This window comes from Sardina pilchardus, chromosome 6 (assembly GCF_963854185.1).
Source record: "Sardina pilchardus chromosome 6, fSarPil1.1, whole genome shotgun sequence".
Taxonomy (NCBI): Eukaryota; Metazoa; Chordata; class Actinopteri; order Clupeiformes; family Clupeidae; genus Sardina; species Sardina pilchardus.
The window spans coordinates 29099174-29114173 of NC_084999.1; the positions used below are offsets into that span (position 1 = coordinate 29099174).

Sequence of the window (15000 nt, forward strand, 5' to 3'; positions counted from 1 at the left end):
TCAGCCGAGGTCCTGACAGACTGATGGACAGCTACAGACAGCGCGGTGAGCAGACGTGCCCCGGGCGGTCTGGGCCGGGTCGAGGAGTGGCGTGGTGAGGGTGCAGCAGATGTGCCCGTGTGTGTTGCTCTCCTCCTCCTCCTCCTCCTCCTCCTCCTCCTCCTCCTCCTCGTACTCCTCCTCCTCGTCTCCGTCCCGTGTGCTGGCAGGCTTATCTGACAGTGATTGATGAGGCGAGCGCTGCGCCCTCTTCGCTGCAGACACCCCTTCTGCCTCGGGTCGTGTTTTACAAGACAAAGCCCAATCGTGATGGAGTGATGGGACTCAACCCCCCATCCCTCACTCCACCAACCACACACACACACACACACAAACACACACACACACACACACACACACACACACACACACACACACACACACACACACACACACACACACACACACACACACACACACACACACACACACACACACACACAGACTCACACTCAGAGCAGAGCCACAGACCACTTCACAGAAGACTTACTTCAAAACAAGCTCTCAGCCCTGACGTTTCTCTGAGTTATTTCTCCAGGCAGAGAGGAGAGGAGCGATTCGGGAGAAACGCATCAGAATCCACCGTCTCAGTGGAGCAACTGAGTGACCCAAACTATCCTAACTGCAATTGCCTATTTATCTCAGCACCCAAACTCTTTAGACATCATTGCCTTCCAGGATAAAGCACACTGCGCCAGTGCCTTTTATTTTCCACGTTTGCTACTGCAAATTTTCAATGGCAATTTGTACTTGTGCTCATATCAGACTATAAAAAATAAACACGGTCTCAGTGAACAGTATGTATGTAGGCAGGCCTGCGTATCAAAGCCTGAGGCTGCAGCACATGAGAATCCAATTCCAGTAATCTCTGTGCGCTGGTCTCTTCTAAGCAAAGCCAGGACATGTGTTGCTTCTCCTGGCCGGCTCTCAGTGAGCAATGAGCATCACAGCACACAACTGTGGACAATCCCAACCATTAAAGGGCAAAGTGGGTAGGACAGGGTTAATGCGTCCCACCCACCCATATTAGGGGGTAGCGAGTTAGTGCAGTGTGTGTGTGTGTGTGTGTGTGTGTGTGTGTGTGGCAGAGATAGAGAAAGAGGGAGACGGTGTGTGTGTGTGTGTGTGTTAAGGGGGTAGAGGGAAGTTAGTGTAATGCGTGTGTGTGAGGGAAAGAGTGTGTGTATGTTAAGGGGTAGTGGGCAGCATTTGTGTGTGTGTGTGTGTGTGTGTGTGTGTGTGTGTGTATGTGTGTGTGATAGAGGGGTAGGGATAGGGGTGGGTAGAACATGTGTTTTGTGTCATACAGTAATCACAAATACCGTGTAATGAATCCAGCATGTATGGTTGTGTGTGTGGTGTGTGTGTGTGTGTGTGTGTGTGTGTGTGGGGGGGGGTCTCTGGGCATGTTAGTACCCGTCGGCTCAGATTGATTCTCAGATGAGATCACACTCTATTTCTGGGTATCGAGGTTTCGGGATCACCTGGGGGTTAGTGAGCTTTTACAAAAATCATATACACGTTGTAGAGGGGGGGGTCCAGCACAGCCCATGCAGGGTGTGTTACCCGTTAGCTCACCTCGGCGCCCACTGGAATAAGAGAACCAGAGGGAGCCATGTCTGGCTCCACTGCGCTGGAGAGCAGAGGCTGCTGGAAAGCTTATTGTGATTCAGACAGCAGAGGATTTCTCCGGCTCTGGGAGGACGCTGCTTGCTGACGGGCTCTGGCTACAAGTCAGAGCTTGAGGAGGCTCACAGGGATGCGCTTGGATCTGGTCATGCTGGATTAGCTGATGTTTCAAAACTCTGCTGTCAGCATACAAAAAGCATGACCTCACACACACACACACACACACACACACACACACACGTACGCCACACACACACACACACACACACACACGTACGCACACACACACATGCACACACGCACACAGACACACACACACACACGCATACACAAAGACACACACACCCACACACACACACACACGTCCCTGATGCTAAGCTGTGCTTCAAGACATTAGACCAGAGTAAGGGCAGGATCACAGAGCAGGTGAGGCTCCACAGTAAACCACTGACATGTTGACGAGCAAATGGGCTGATTGAGAGTCCTACAGTAGTTTGGTAGGTAGAGTGCTCTGTCTACACTGATGGATGATGGCGTCCTAGGTGGGCAGGTGGAGTGCTATATCTGGAGAGTCCTAGATGGGCAGGTATAGTGCGCTCTATCTGGGCTGATGGAGAGTCCTACTGTAGATGGGCAGGTAGTGCGCTCTATCTAGGCTGATTGAGAGTCCTAGATGGGCAGGTAGTGCGCTCTATCTAGGCTGATTGAGAGTCCTAGATGGGCAGGTAGTGCGCTCTATCTAGGCTGATTGAGAGTCCTAGATGGGCAGGTAGTATGCTCTATCTAGGCTGATTGAGAGTCCTAGATGGGCAGGTAGTATGCTCTATCTAGGCTGATTGAGAGTCCTAGATGGGCAGGTAGTATGCTCTATCTAGGCTGATTGAGAGTCCTAGATGGGCAGGTAGTATGCTCTATCTAGGCTGATTGAGTGTCCTAGATGGGCAGGTAGAGTGCTCTGTCTACGCTGATGGATGATGGTGTCCTAGATGGGCAGGTAGTGTGCTCTATCTGGAGAGTCCTAGATGGGCAGGTAGTGTGCTCTATCTGGGCTGATTGAGAGTCCTAGATGGGCAGGTAGTGCGCTCTATCTAGGCTGATAGAGAGTCCTAGATGGGCAGGTAGTGCGCTCTATCTAGGCTGATAGAGAGTCCTAGATGGGCAGGTGGAGTGCTCTGTGCTGCTGGATGATGGTGTCCTAGGTGGGCGGGGGCAGCAGGAAAGGGGTCCATGTGAAGATTAGCCATGTGTTTTCTCCCTCTGGATTTACAAAGCAAAGTGCTGGGCTCATCTGCTCTCTGTCTCCTCTCAACAACACATCTGGGATCTGTTAAACATCCAGAACCCCCTCAAAAACCCCAATCCCCCAAAACCCCTCACAAGCCCCGTCAGGATCTCCAGTGAGTATCATACATAGAAACACTTACATACACTCTCACAGCAGACATCAACACACACACACACACACACACACACACACACACACAGTCGCGCACGCGTGCACACACACACACACACACACACACACACACATACACACACACACACACACATGAATGTTTGCACAAATACACAGGGACACATAGAGTTTTGTGTGCTTTGGAATAGAAAGGCTGTGTACATAGCAACATAATATTTATTCTATTGAGGTGTGCAGGGCAGCAGGTTCTACTCACTATGCATTGATCAACAGGCATTGATAAAGTCCACACATATGGACAGGCATTGGTAAAGTCTACTCATATCAACAGGCATTGGTAAAGTCCACTCATATAAACAGGCATTGGTAAAGTCCACTCATATAAACAGGCATTGGTAAAGTCCACTCATATCAACAGGCATTGGTAAAGTCAACCTATGGCAACCATTCTGGCAAAGCTCAGGATCTGTTGCAGCAAGTGGGTGTGACCAGAGGAATCATTAGCCTAAACTTGCGTCCTTGTGACTGTGACCCTAAGAATATGTCCGTGTGTGTGAGAGAGAGAGAGAGAGAGTGCGTGTGTGAACCTGTGTGAAACAGAGAGATGGTCTTTCAACAAAGCACTTCTTGCGTCAAGTCTGGCGGTAAACTTCTAAGCCTCTCTGTCAGCCATCCCTCACCTACGACCAAACCCTGACCCTGAACTAATTTTAGCAGCAGAGGTGCCGTAGGAGCGGGAAGGGGTTTTTTTTTTCTTCGGTGAGGGTGCTATGAGATTCGTTTCTGATCACCGAGTACGAAGTCTCAGTGTCCCCCCCCAGCTGGCAACCATCTTCTGGGGTCGGCTCTGCGGAGCACGAGGGGTCAGAGGGTCTGATGGCAACCACATGTGTGACCGCGCGCTCCATGAGCGTTAAGCCCCCCGACGGAGGCAGGACACCAAGGCTGGAGCAACTGACGCCGACGCACAAAGCAGCGCGGTCCCACAGATCTCACTTCAGAAGAGTAACGAGTGAGAGACATATAGGGAGTACAAGGACTGAGAGAGATACATGGTGAGAGGGAGAGAGAGATGAGAGAGAGATAGATACATGGGGAATGGGAGAGAGAGAGAGAGAGAGAGATGACAGAGAGATACATAGATACAGGGAGAGGGAGAGAGAGAGACAAGGAGAGAGGAAGAGAGAGACAAAGGGGGGGCGGTAGAGACAAGGAGAAAGAAAAAGACAGAGAGAGAAAAAATGGGTAGTCCCTCTGTTCTAAATTGTTCCAACAACCTTCAAGGCCTTGGAGAGCCCCATGGCCAACTGATACTGCAAATACCTTCACCAGATGATGCTCTTCTAAGCTGTTCTCCAGACCCCCTCCGAAGGGCCTGGATGTGGCCAGAGATGTGTACCGGTTTATAGGCTGGAAAGTTACCCTCACCACCTCTGTGGTTTGGGACGATGGCCTTAGAGAGTTTTGCAGGGCTGTGTCCCTGCCCAGTTTCATCAATCACTCTCAATGTGCTGATCAGTACCTGGCATGCATGGCAGGCTTTCACCAGCGGTATGCGTGAATGTGTGTGTGTGAATAGACATACATCTGTGCGGCTCTTTAGAGAATTAAGCAATAAGCCCCGAGAGGCCGTGGGTTATACTGTATAATCGAACAGCTAAGGGGGTTTTAGGCACTCCGCTTCGCGTCGTGCCTAACAACGCCCCTTAGCTGTTCGATTATACAGTATAACCCACGGCCTCTCGGGGCTTATTGCTTAATTTAATTAATTGCCCACGGACTCGAGTGGCTTATTGCTTTTCTAAAACGGTAACTACGTCGATCTAGCAAGATTTCATGAAACGAAGGCACAGCAACGACAATGTAACGATATATTCATAGATAATCTTTCTTCCGCCAAGAAATATATTCCCTCCTTATGAATGGTTGCCATGCAACAACAAGACGAAGCCACTGCTAGTTTTGTGCTAGCGCATTACTATAGAACGAAATGCGGTCAAGGTGTGAGTTTATCATGATATTTACAACGGCATCGAACGCGATTCAGCCAATCACAATCAAGGACCGGAACTATCTGTTTTAGAAAAGCGCAATAAAATGCATTCTGTTTACCATTTACCATCCATCTTGGGGTTAGCGGTCAGGTGACGTTGGCCAGCGTTGATGCAATGAGAAATCATCAGGGATTTCAACTTGGTGTCATTGTTGTCATGTCAGCATTTTGGAATGTGTGAGGAAACAAATAGAGAGAGCAACACTTGGCCAGTTGTAACAGATTCCTGCCTCTGCACAGATAGAGTTAGGTTGGAAACATATCCAGTATTCTTTGACAATACTGATTTGAAAACAAGCAGACTATTCAAAATGTATTATGTGGTTTGGACTTGCTGAAAATATGTGAAACATTGTTGACAGCTTAGGTCAACTTCTGGCCCGAGTTCAGCCTTTCAGACACTCCATAATGGATTTATCAGAACAAGTGTTCTGGGGCATTGCTGTGTCAATTACATGCTTTCAGATTCCCAGCTATTTCCTGAAATCCGTCTAGTGACCAAGCTGCTCAAATGTTCTGTATTCTTTCGGTCTTTCGCACCCTGGATGCCACAACACCGCTGCTTTGGCCCGGCAATGTGGGAACATTTATGGGCAAAACAATGTAATGTAATCAAATCTAAATTGAAATGTTATTACATTCTCAAGCCTCGTGCCAGGTTAACCACAAGTCGTCTGGTTTCACCAGGCATTCCTGTGGCCACGGCAACATAGCACATTACTGGTATTAAAAATATCCCCTGGTTTTACTGGCTTCGGCGAGCACCATCACGACAGAGGACATGGATCTGACTGCCCCCCCCCCCCCCCCCCAGTCCCCCCCCCCCCCCCCCCCCACACACTTGAAGGCCCAATTACTGCTTCTCTCTTTGGTGGCTGGATTCCTCCAATCCAGTCTGATTACATCCCATAATGCTTTGTGAGAGGAACGCTGTGGCAAACGGTCTGAGTGAAGGATTGGTCTCTTGGCAAGCGTCAGAGAGAGAGAGAAGAGCTTCCATTCCTCTCACCCGACGGGATGAGCAGAGGCCATCTGTGGGTATCAGCCTTAGCCCTCCCTGTCATTCACCAGGAAAGAAATAAACAAAACAAATTTGTTTGCACAAGTTTATGTCCCTAAATGAAGCGCACAACTGAATCAAGTGTGCCTGTCGAGGACAGGAAGTAGGCTAGGCGGCGAGGCTGCTCGGGGAAGAATGAGCGGTTGTGGTGTCCCTTGACTGACTCAGACATGGCGGGTGTTGCATCGGGGACAGGAGCGAGATAGCGCTGAATGGGAGATAGAGGAAGACCCATGGGGAAGGAAGTGCTATTGTAGTCCCACAAAAATATCCCACAAAAGAAGATAATGGGTGCATTACCCTTTTCAGAGATCATCCATGTGTCCCACCCAAAACTGTCCTGATGTGCAGCCTGTTACAATGGAATTCCCAAGGCTCTGTGACTCTACTGTTTAGTGGGACTTGTATGGCTTCCACATAAGCTATGCTTTCCTCCTGGGTAGTGTTGCTAGATATCAGGTTGACACTGTGCAATATTTGGGTGGCTCATCTTTTAAGCAGGACATGCCATACCAAACAAAAGCACTTTACTGAGAAACTATGAGGAAAACTTCAGCAGTGTTGTCTCCAGCTCCGGTGTAGAAAAGAGCATCTGAAGTTTTCACTGTTAGACAATTTTTTCCCCCTATATTTTGTTTGTCAAGGTGCCTGTGAACATGTTTGGGATAAAAACAGATGAAGTCATGGGAGGAAAATGGCCGACCTGAGACCTCTGTGTGGGGCTTTGGGGAAGTGAGGGGTGTCTGCTAATCATTTCCTTCCCAGGGCCAAAACAAAACAACACAAAACAACGCGGCAGGTTAATGAGTGTTTAGATAGACCTTAAACGAGCCTCCGGTTGCCATTAGCTTGCGTTTGCAGATGCCCAAGCTCTGACAAGACTAATGGGTCTGCTTGGCAGTGGAACAAGGACACAAAATAACCTGGTAACCAGTAATTATCCCTGACACGTTATGTCCTAGGTATCTAATTTATTTCCCTTTTGAAAACCTTTCCATTAGAAAGTCTGTAACGTTGAGTTATCATGCTTTACTGAAGAAAAACACAAATAAAGTATTGTAAAACAATTCACCATTGTTAAAACGTTTTTAGAGTTTGTTGTTTTCCTAGCCCTTTCCTAACAGACAGTTGAAGGACAGTAAAGGCAGGAAGGTGGATTTGGATGAAATGTCTCCCAACATCAGAGAGAGAGAGAGAGAGGAGAGAGAGAGGAGAGAGAGAGAGCTCTTCTACACTGCAAAGAGAGAGAGAGAGCTCTCCTACACGGCAGAAAGAGAGAGAGAGAGAGAGAGCTCTCCTACATGGCGGAATCCCTTGTGTTGACCTTGTCTGTTTAGACATAAGCCACAGTAATTAAAAAGGAAGGAAGCCAAGAAGGAGGAGGAGGTGGAGGACAGACTTAAGATCCTGCTGTCAGCTCCCCCAAAACAAGACCATCATCACCCCTCTCATCTCTCTCTCTCTCTCTGTCTCCCCCTTTTCCTTTTCTTCCCTTCTCTCCTTTCCCTTCCTCTCCTTCCACTCCCTCTATCCTTTCACTTTCATTCACCCCTCCAATCTCTCCTCTCTCTCTCCCTTTTTTCCACACTCTTCCACTCTTTCTGTGGGGTGCCTGCCGTGTGTTGAGGCGCTGTAGTGGCGTTGTCATGGCGACCGTGGCGTGCTTGCGTGCTCCACTTCCGCCGGGGGGGGGGGAGAGATCGGCGAGATGGGAATCAGCTCTGGGACGCCGGCGGCGGCCGCCTTAGCACAGGGGGCTCAGCTAAACCAACCTCAGCTGCCAGCTGTTGTTTTTTCCAAGTCCGCACTGCTGCTCCAGCAGAACTCACAGCTCGGCACTTTTCAGGGGTCCATTCGTTTTTTTTCTCTTTTTCTTTCTCTCTCTCTTTCTCTCTCTCTCTCTCTCTCTCATTTTTCTCTCTCTTTCTCTCTCTCCCTGTCTCCACCTGGCTTTGTCCTGTCTGCCTGAGAGAGAGAGCTGTCCTGTCTCTCGGTCTCTCTCGTCCGGTCAGAATGGAGACTGGGCCACGCTCACTCAACATTTGTTTTGAAAAAGTGGTTTCACTTGGCTGATTTTTTATTTATTTTTTTTCATTAATGTACATGAGAAGCTGCACTGTGCTGAGCCACAGGCCATAGAATTCAACCCGCTCTGGGTTAAACACACACACACACACACACACACACACACACACACACACACACACACACACACACACACACATATAAATCATGATCCAGCCTGTTTTTCAGGATCTGATATCCTTCCATGAAAAAGTCTATAGGAACATTAAAAACATGAAAGCCACCAGTCTTCTCACCCCAGTCCTGTGGTGTGTCCTCAGCCACAACCCTGCTGAGGACCAGACCTGTCACACATGCAGTATATCAGCACACTTGGCTTGAATGCGCCCGATTTACAGATTTACAAAGTGGGCATATTGACTTGAGCGCAGCGCACGTTCTGGTTGCCATGGTTCAGAGACTTGTTTGCATTGCAGATGCCTCAGTGAGCACTCAACTAATGTATTCTGACGTCTCTTTTGCTCTCTCTCTCTCTCTGTGTGTGTGTGTGTGTGTGTGTGTGTGTGTGTGTGTGTGTACTCTTGTCGTTTGGATAGCCAGATGAAGAGGTTTGCATAAGGGAGGAATCACAACCCACTTGTTTGAGAGGCCGGCGGACTCGTGGCTTAACAGTACCGTTTCCCTGCACCATGGACTAACCCCAACTTCGCCCTGCTGAACCTTCTGGTGAGAGATTTATAGTGGCTGCAATAACCGGCAGCAGATTTGCCTTTATTGAATTTACAAACATTTCACTTCTTCTGGCGTGGTAGCACTCTTGGTTAATGGCCCCAGTTGTTAATCATATAAATGTATGTGTATAATCCGTATAAACAAAGACGTCTTTGTTATCTAAATATTACCCAGCGTTCCATTCGTCTTGGTGGCATTTTGTCTGGGCCTGACTAACAGTTTATCGGTTGCGTGTGGCATGCTCATGTATGTGAGTGAGAGACCCAAAACCTTCTCACTGGGAGTTGTCCCTGCTCAGTTTCATCTGGCCTTGGCCAACTCCGACAGAGAAAAAAAAAACAAAAAAACAGCGCAACAGTTGGATGTGTGGCTGTTGCGTCCGTGGCCTCACAGCAGCGGCGTCCACTCAGAGCGGTCATCCGGCTCGGACACGCCACATCACGTGTCGCCCGTCTCCCCCCCGCCCCCCCGGGGTCTCAGTTTCCACGTGGTCCCGCAGTGATGTCACGGAATTGGCGGGACAATAGAGCGCGACAGGAGAAAAGCAGGAGTCAGCAGGAAGAGAGATATGACGTGGGCCTGAGCGGGGATGGCAGGGGTGGAGGGGGTGGGGGCAGTGGGGGTGGGGGTGGGGGCGACACAGGAAGTGCAGTAAGAGCCAGCAGGACTGTATGACCCGGGGGCTGGCTGTTCTTTCCACACCGTCTCCCTCCCTCGCCTCTCAGATTGGAAACAGCTTTTCACTCGAGGGACAGGCACAGAGAGAGAGAGAGAGAGAGAGAGAGAGGTAGAAGACAGGAAAAGAAAAGAGAAAGCGGAAAGAGGAAAAGGCCAAAGAGGAGGAGGAGGAGGGCCGTATGGAGCTCAGCCGCTCCCGCGTGTGCTGTACCCAGAATGCATCACGGCAGCGGATGTGAGCCGACGCCTCTGCTCTCGTCCAGGACGCGGTGGGGACGACACAATGGGAGCACACAAAACCCCCTCTAAACCAGCAGGATGTGTCTGCGTCCAGAGGCCCATCTCCCAGGGATTAGGATGACACATACTCTAGCCTGCCCGTCGCTAGCCAGTCACCATGAGGCTGGCCTCAACTCAAATACGTTCCTCTCATTACTCTCCCTTGGACTGGCTTTACATACGAACACCACTGGGTGTAGTTCACTATTCAGTCTCAGATGATTTTAACTGACCTTATCAACACAACTGTGTCTTCCAATATCTCTTTTCAGATTTTCTAGCTTACAATTCTTTTGAGCTTTTTTTGGAGCCAATCTTCATAACTGATCTTCTCAACCAATTAAAAGACAACACAAGTCGACTCTAATTGTCTAAATATTTAGTTTGTAGTCATCTTCAGCTAGCCACTGAGCTGGCAGATCCAAACTCCCATCTTTGCCAGAGCATGATACAATCATCACGCTCACAGAGTTCACGAACCAAACAAGCAGCTTGGCTCTAAACAGCCCCTGGTACATCTGGAGACTCTGTTGAACAAACACACCTCATTGGTCACGGGGTGCCGTGACCCCTGACCCCTGAAAGCCAAGGGGCCTCGTCGGTCCTCGGAGGGGATCATGAGCATGACTTGAGCCAGGATGTGCTCCCTGCTCGCGCGGCGCAGTGCCGGGGAACATACAGTGGGCCTTTTGTCCCCCCACCACCACCACCAGCCCGACTCCCCCACAGACATGTGGTGAGGTGCCGGCAGCAAGGGTGGGGCTCGGGGGTGGGAGGGGGGGGGGGGGGGTGGGGACATGTTTGTGTGGCGTGTTTGCGGCCTCTCGTAAAGAGTGTGAACGTCATCATTTGGAGGGTGTGTGTCCGCGTGCGAGGAGGCGCCGCGCAGGGCTACTGAGGAAAAGCATAGACAGAGAAAAGAGAGAGAGAGAGAGAGAAGGAGAGACAGAGAAAGAGAGAGGGAGAGAGAGAGAGAGTTTGTTTATGTGTTTGTGCTCATGTGGGTAAGACATTCAGAGCCATATCAGATGCCCGGTGGGAAATGGCCATCTGTGTCAGCGGGGCCAGGGTGCCATGTTTGAAAACACGTCGATCTGTTTTCACAGGTGTGACATAAAGCTCCCTCCCTCTGCCAGGACCAGCCAAGATGGACGCCAAGAGGACAGAGATGGCACTGCTGAGCAACAGCATCGCTGCCTACGCTCACATCAAAAGTATGTTACCCTCTCCTAGCTGCAGCTGTTGTTTGTAAACGCAGATTAAAACACCATAATCCAAAATACTTTTAGAACAGTCACAAATGTGTGTTATTAAAGGTATACTATGCAACGTTTTTCAGTTAATCAATTTGTTTCATACTGTTATATATGATTAAATGAGTCAATACCGGTCAAACAATGTTTTTTACGGCCGCCCTAGTGGTCTATAGCCGTAGAACCACGCTTGCAACCCCAGGAATCCTCGGGCACGCACCCATGGACCAGGAAGTCTCATGTGAAGTCTCGATCATGCTCATGAAAAGGCAGACTGACCAATCGAGGACTTTTGTAAAATATACACGCTAAAGCTCGGGGGAAGCTCTGGGGAAGCTCTGCAGAGAAATATGCAGAGCGAGAGAAAACGAAAAGCGAAACCGGCGTTGCAATCGCCAATCCTGCATAGTTTACCTTTAAGAAAAGAATCAAATGAATGAATGAATGAATGAATAAATGATACTACAATGATATTAAAGCACATTGAATTTCGTGGCATTTGTCTTTTCTGCCTCTTCTGTGTGCAGATAATCCGGAGAGCTTCGGTCTGTATTTCGTGATCGGCGTTTGCTTTGGCCTGGTGCTGACCCTCTGCCTGCTGGTGGTGCGCATCTCCTGCAAGCCGCGCACCAAGACGCCGTCGCCCACGCCCGAGAAGAAGCAGCTGAAGGACTTCAGCGAGGACGAGGAGGACGACGACGACAGCGACGAAGATGAGGAGGAGGAAGAGGAGGACGAGGGCGAGGAGGCGGAGGCGGTGGAGAGGGACGTGGAGATGGCCCTGCCGCTGCCCGTCACCGAGATCCCGATCCCCAGCAACCACACCAGCCACTCGGACGGCACGCTGAGCGTGAACGTGTTCACGTCAGCCGAGGAGCTGGAACGTGCCCAGCGGCTGGAGGAGCGGGAGAGGATCATCCGGGAGATCTGGAGGAACGGCCAGCCCGACATCCTGGGCACCGGGACGGGCACCATCGGACGAGTGCACTACTACTAACTGGCCCTAGGTGGTGCTATAGGGACAACTCTGAAAAGAAACTGGCAATGCCGGGTGCCAAGCGACTTCTGGACGGAAGAACAAACTGTGCTGTTACCAGAGAAACTCATCTTGAGACATGCTGGTTAAACGTCTCGCTCGCTGGAGACTTTTATTTTGAAAAGGTGTGTCAACACAGAGGCCCAACGCTCTCTTGGGTACTTCATGGTGCTTTGTGACATCAGAATGTGATCTCATGTCTCCCCATACCAGAGGGTGTCAATGCTGTGGGACCACATGGGGAGATTCCTGAACATTCCTCCTAATCATCATGCTTATGTCAGTCTCTGGATGTAGACCAAAACACTAGTCTATAATGTATAGATCCACAGTGTCATGAACTAACATTACATCTGTTTTTACCAAGATGGATGATTGCACCTGTACTGAAAAAACTATTTGTTTCAACTTGTTTTGAAAAACTGAGGCTCAATAATATTGGTGACACTCTTTGAAATCAGCAACCTTATCGTAGTTTAATTTTGTCAAACTTCAAGCTGTCATATGTTTATTTGGGGCAAAGCTCTCAGAGTACATTTTGGATTAAAACATGATGCGAAGAGGAGGGGTACTTCAGTCTTTTTAGAAGTTGTGTGGACCAATATGGTAGTCATGTGCAATTCAGGGGTCAATCGACAATTAATCACATGTTTTAAACTGATAGTGTTTTATAGTCAAATTATCACTGTATACATTAATACATTAATACCGGGAATGATATATTTGCACAAATCTGATTTTGTATGTGTCGTTAAAGAGGGACTAAACCCCAAAATGTTATATTACATAAACACAATGTCACGCTCACATTCCCATGATAACAATCAGGAGTGTAAAACACAGTCGGTCTTTCATAAGTCCCCATTTCTGCACTCATGATGTAATGTGCAAACAGTAGCGATCATTTCCACAGAATATGTCTTAAAATGTCAGAAAAAAATGCTCTTGTTTCAGATTTGACAGATTTTTTTTGTTGATTTGAAGAGATTTACTGACTGTGTTGGGGCCGTGACTGCAGTCTGTGGCCTTCTCTGAGAGGTCAGGGCGAAAATAAAGCCTGGTGTCGCTCCCTCTGGTCAGGGAGTATTGAGATAGGAGGCCTCTTGCCCTCCCAGCCCCCTTTTCCCACTGCCGAGCTGAAAATAGAATTCCGAGACTTGAAGCGGAAATGGCCACGTTGTCTGGAGTCTATGTCAGGGACCATTCAAAAGCAAGAGGGGAGGGAAAATGAATTGCATTAAAACAATAAACGGATGAAAAACCATCCCCTGGTGTCACCTCTTCTTTGTGTCCGGTCTGCGTCTAGTTCTGACCGCTTGACTACAGGCACTGGATTGTCCTCCTAATCAAATGCAGCAGGACAGGCTGTTGCAAGAGTGTCTGGCTCATGTCTGTGTGTTTTAACAGCTTTATGCAGCATCTCTCCGAGGTCTTCAGGCATGCATGATCTCCTCTCTTGTGAGAATGACTTCACTCACACACGAGTGCATTTTGACCACTGCCGGAGTGCCGGAGCATCCCGCCTGCCTCTAACGATTAGCAGATGCTGCTGAGATGCACCACTCTGGGAATTCCAGGCGTATCTGAGATGTTTATAATCAGGCCTGCGTCTTACGAGCACAACTGTGAATACAATGAGATCCACAGCACACACACACACACACACACACACACACACACATGGCCATGTGTTTGCTGTTATTAGAGGAATATGAACGTTTGGTTTTACCCCCTCTCTCTCCCCTCTCTCTGTAGTTCTCTATTTTCAGTGAAAGAGATGAACCCGAGGTTCTCACTCTTCCTCCAGTTCAAGCGGTTCATTGTGGTCAGGTGTAACGATTCCAAAAGTGTATTTAAAGAGCAAAAGAGAGCTGGCGCTGAAACAAAGGTAAGGAGTACCGAAAATACCAAATATTAGCCCAACACTGAGGAGTGTGGCGGCAAGCCTCACACTCGCCTCTCCTCCTTCAGTACCTCGGAAGCAGCCGCAACTGTGTGGGTTTCCGTCGACCTGACACCTTTGTGTTGTACTGCCAGTCTCCCTGTGTGTGTGTGTGTGTGTGTGTGTGTGTGTGTGTGTGTGTTTGGACAGGACAGGACAGGACTCCAGAAACAGTCCAGGTTATTCACACAGCCTACTGATTGAAACCTGAAAATGCTTGAAAGAATTTCCTCTGGTCTCACGGAGAGCCAGAGAGACAACACTTCCTGCGTTATTAATCTAGTCTGGAGCACATTCCATACCAAACATGGCAAAAAAACACATCAAAGGCCGTATTAGTGAAATACTGAATACATTTGGTCCAGCATGCTGTGTCATAAACAGCCTACACAGTTGTGTATTAATCCCAGGTCAGCCTGTCATCTTTGTACATCAAAAGAAAGATAGCAAGGTCACAAACACACACACACAACACATTTCTCTCCATTTTACACATCTGACCAACATCAATACGGAACTGACACTAATTCAATTAAACAAACACTCCGCTGCAGCCTTTAAAACGTCTAACTACAGCCACTACGCACAATAATACTCTCCAAAATAGCCTCTTGTGGAGGCTGGATTCAGAAGCGCTGGGGAGCTAATGCAGCACAGCTGTGGGCCACATGTGCTCCTCATCCCCGGCACTGCGAGGGGCCCCACGCCAGAGACGTGTCACCAGGCACCAGGAAGAGACACGCCAAATATTTACATGGCTGCCATTGTCGTAGTGAGTCACAGTACGAGTCACACCGTTAGGTGGTTTTGGAATATTTTATTTATATTGTAATGGGTTTGTAATGTTTTTTCTTTAA

At 48.9% G+C, this 15000-nt stretch overlaps 1 protein-coding gene across 2 annotated transcripts in view; it reads left to right on the plus strand.

Annotated features, from left to right (window-relative positions):
• eva1ba (eva-1 homolog Ba (C. elegans)) overlaps positions 1-13459 on the plus strand; it is a 16237-nt gene extending 2778 nt beyond the window's left edge. The window contains exons 2-4 of one of the 2 annotated variants that reach the window (XM_062539317.1): positions 8820-8949; positions 11019-11126; positions 11693-13459. In XM_062539317.1, coding sequence (XP_062395301.1) covers positions 11060-11126; positions 11693-12162 — 537 coding nt within the window. In that variant the 5' untranslated portion in view covers positions 8820-8949; positions 11019-11059 and the 3' untranslated portion in view covers positions 12163-13459. The remainder of the gene's footprint in view (positions 1-8819; positions 8950-11018; positions 11127-11692) is intronic. The other variant, XM_062539318.1, reaches the window with a different exon arrangement.
• Positions 13460-15000: the final 1541 nt, after the last annotated feature.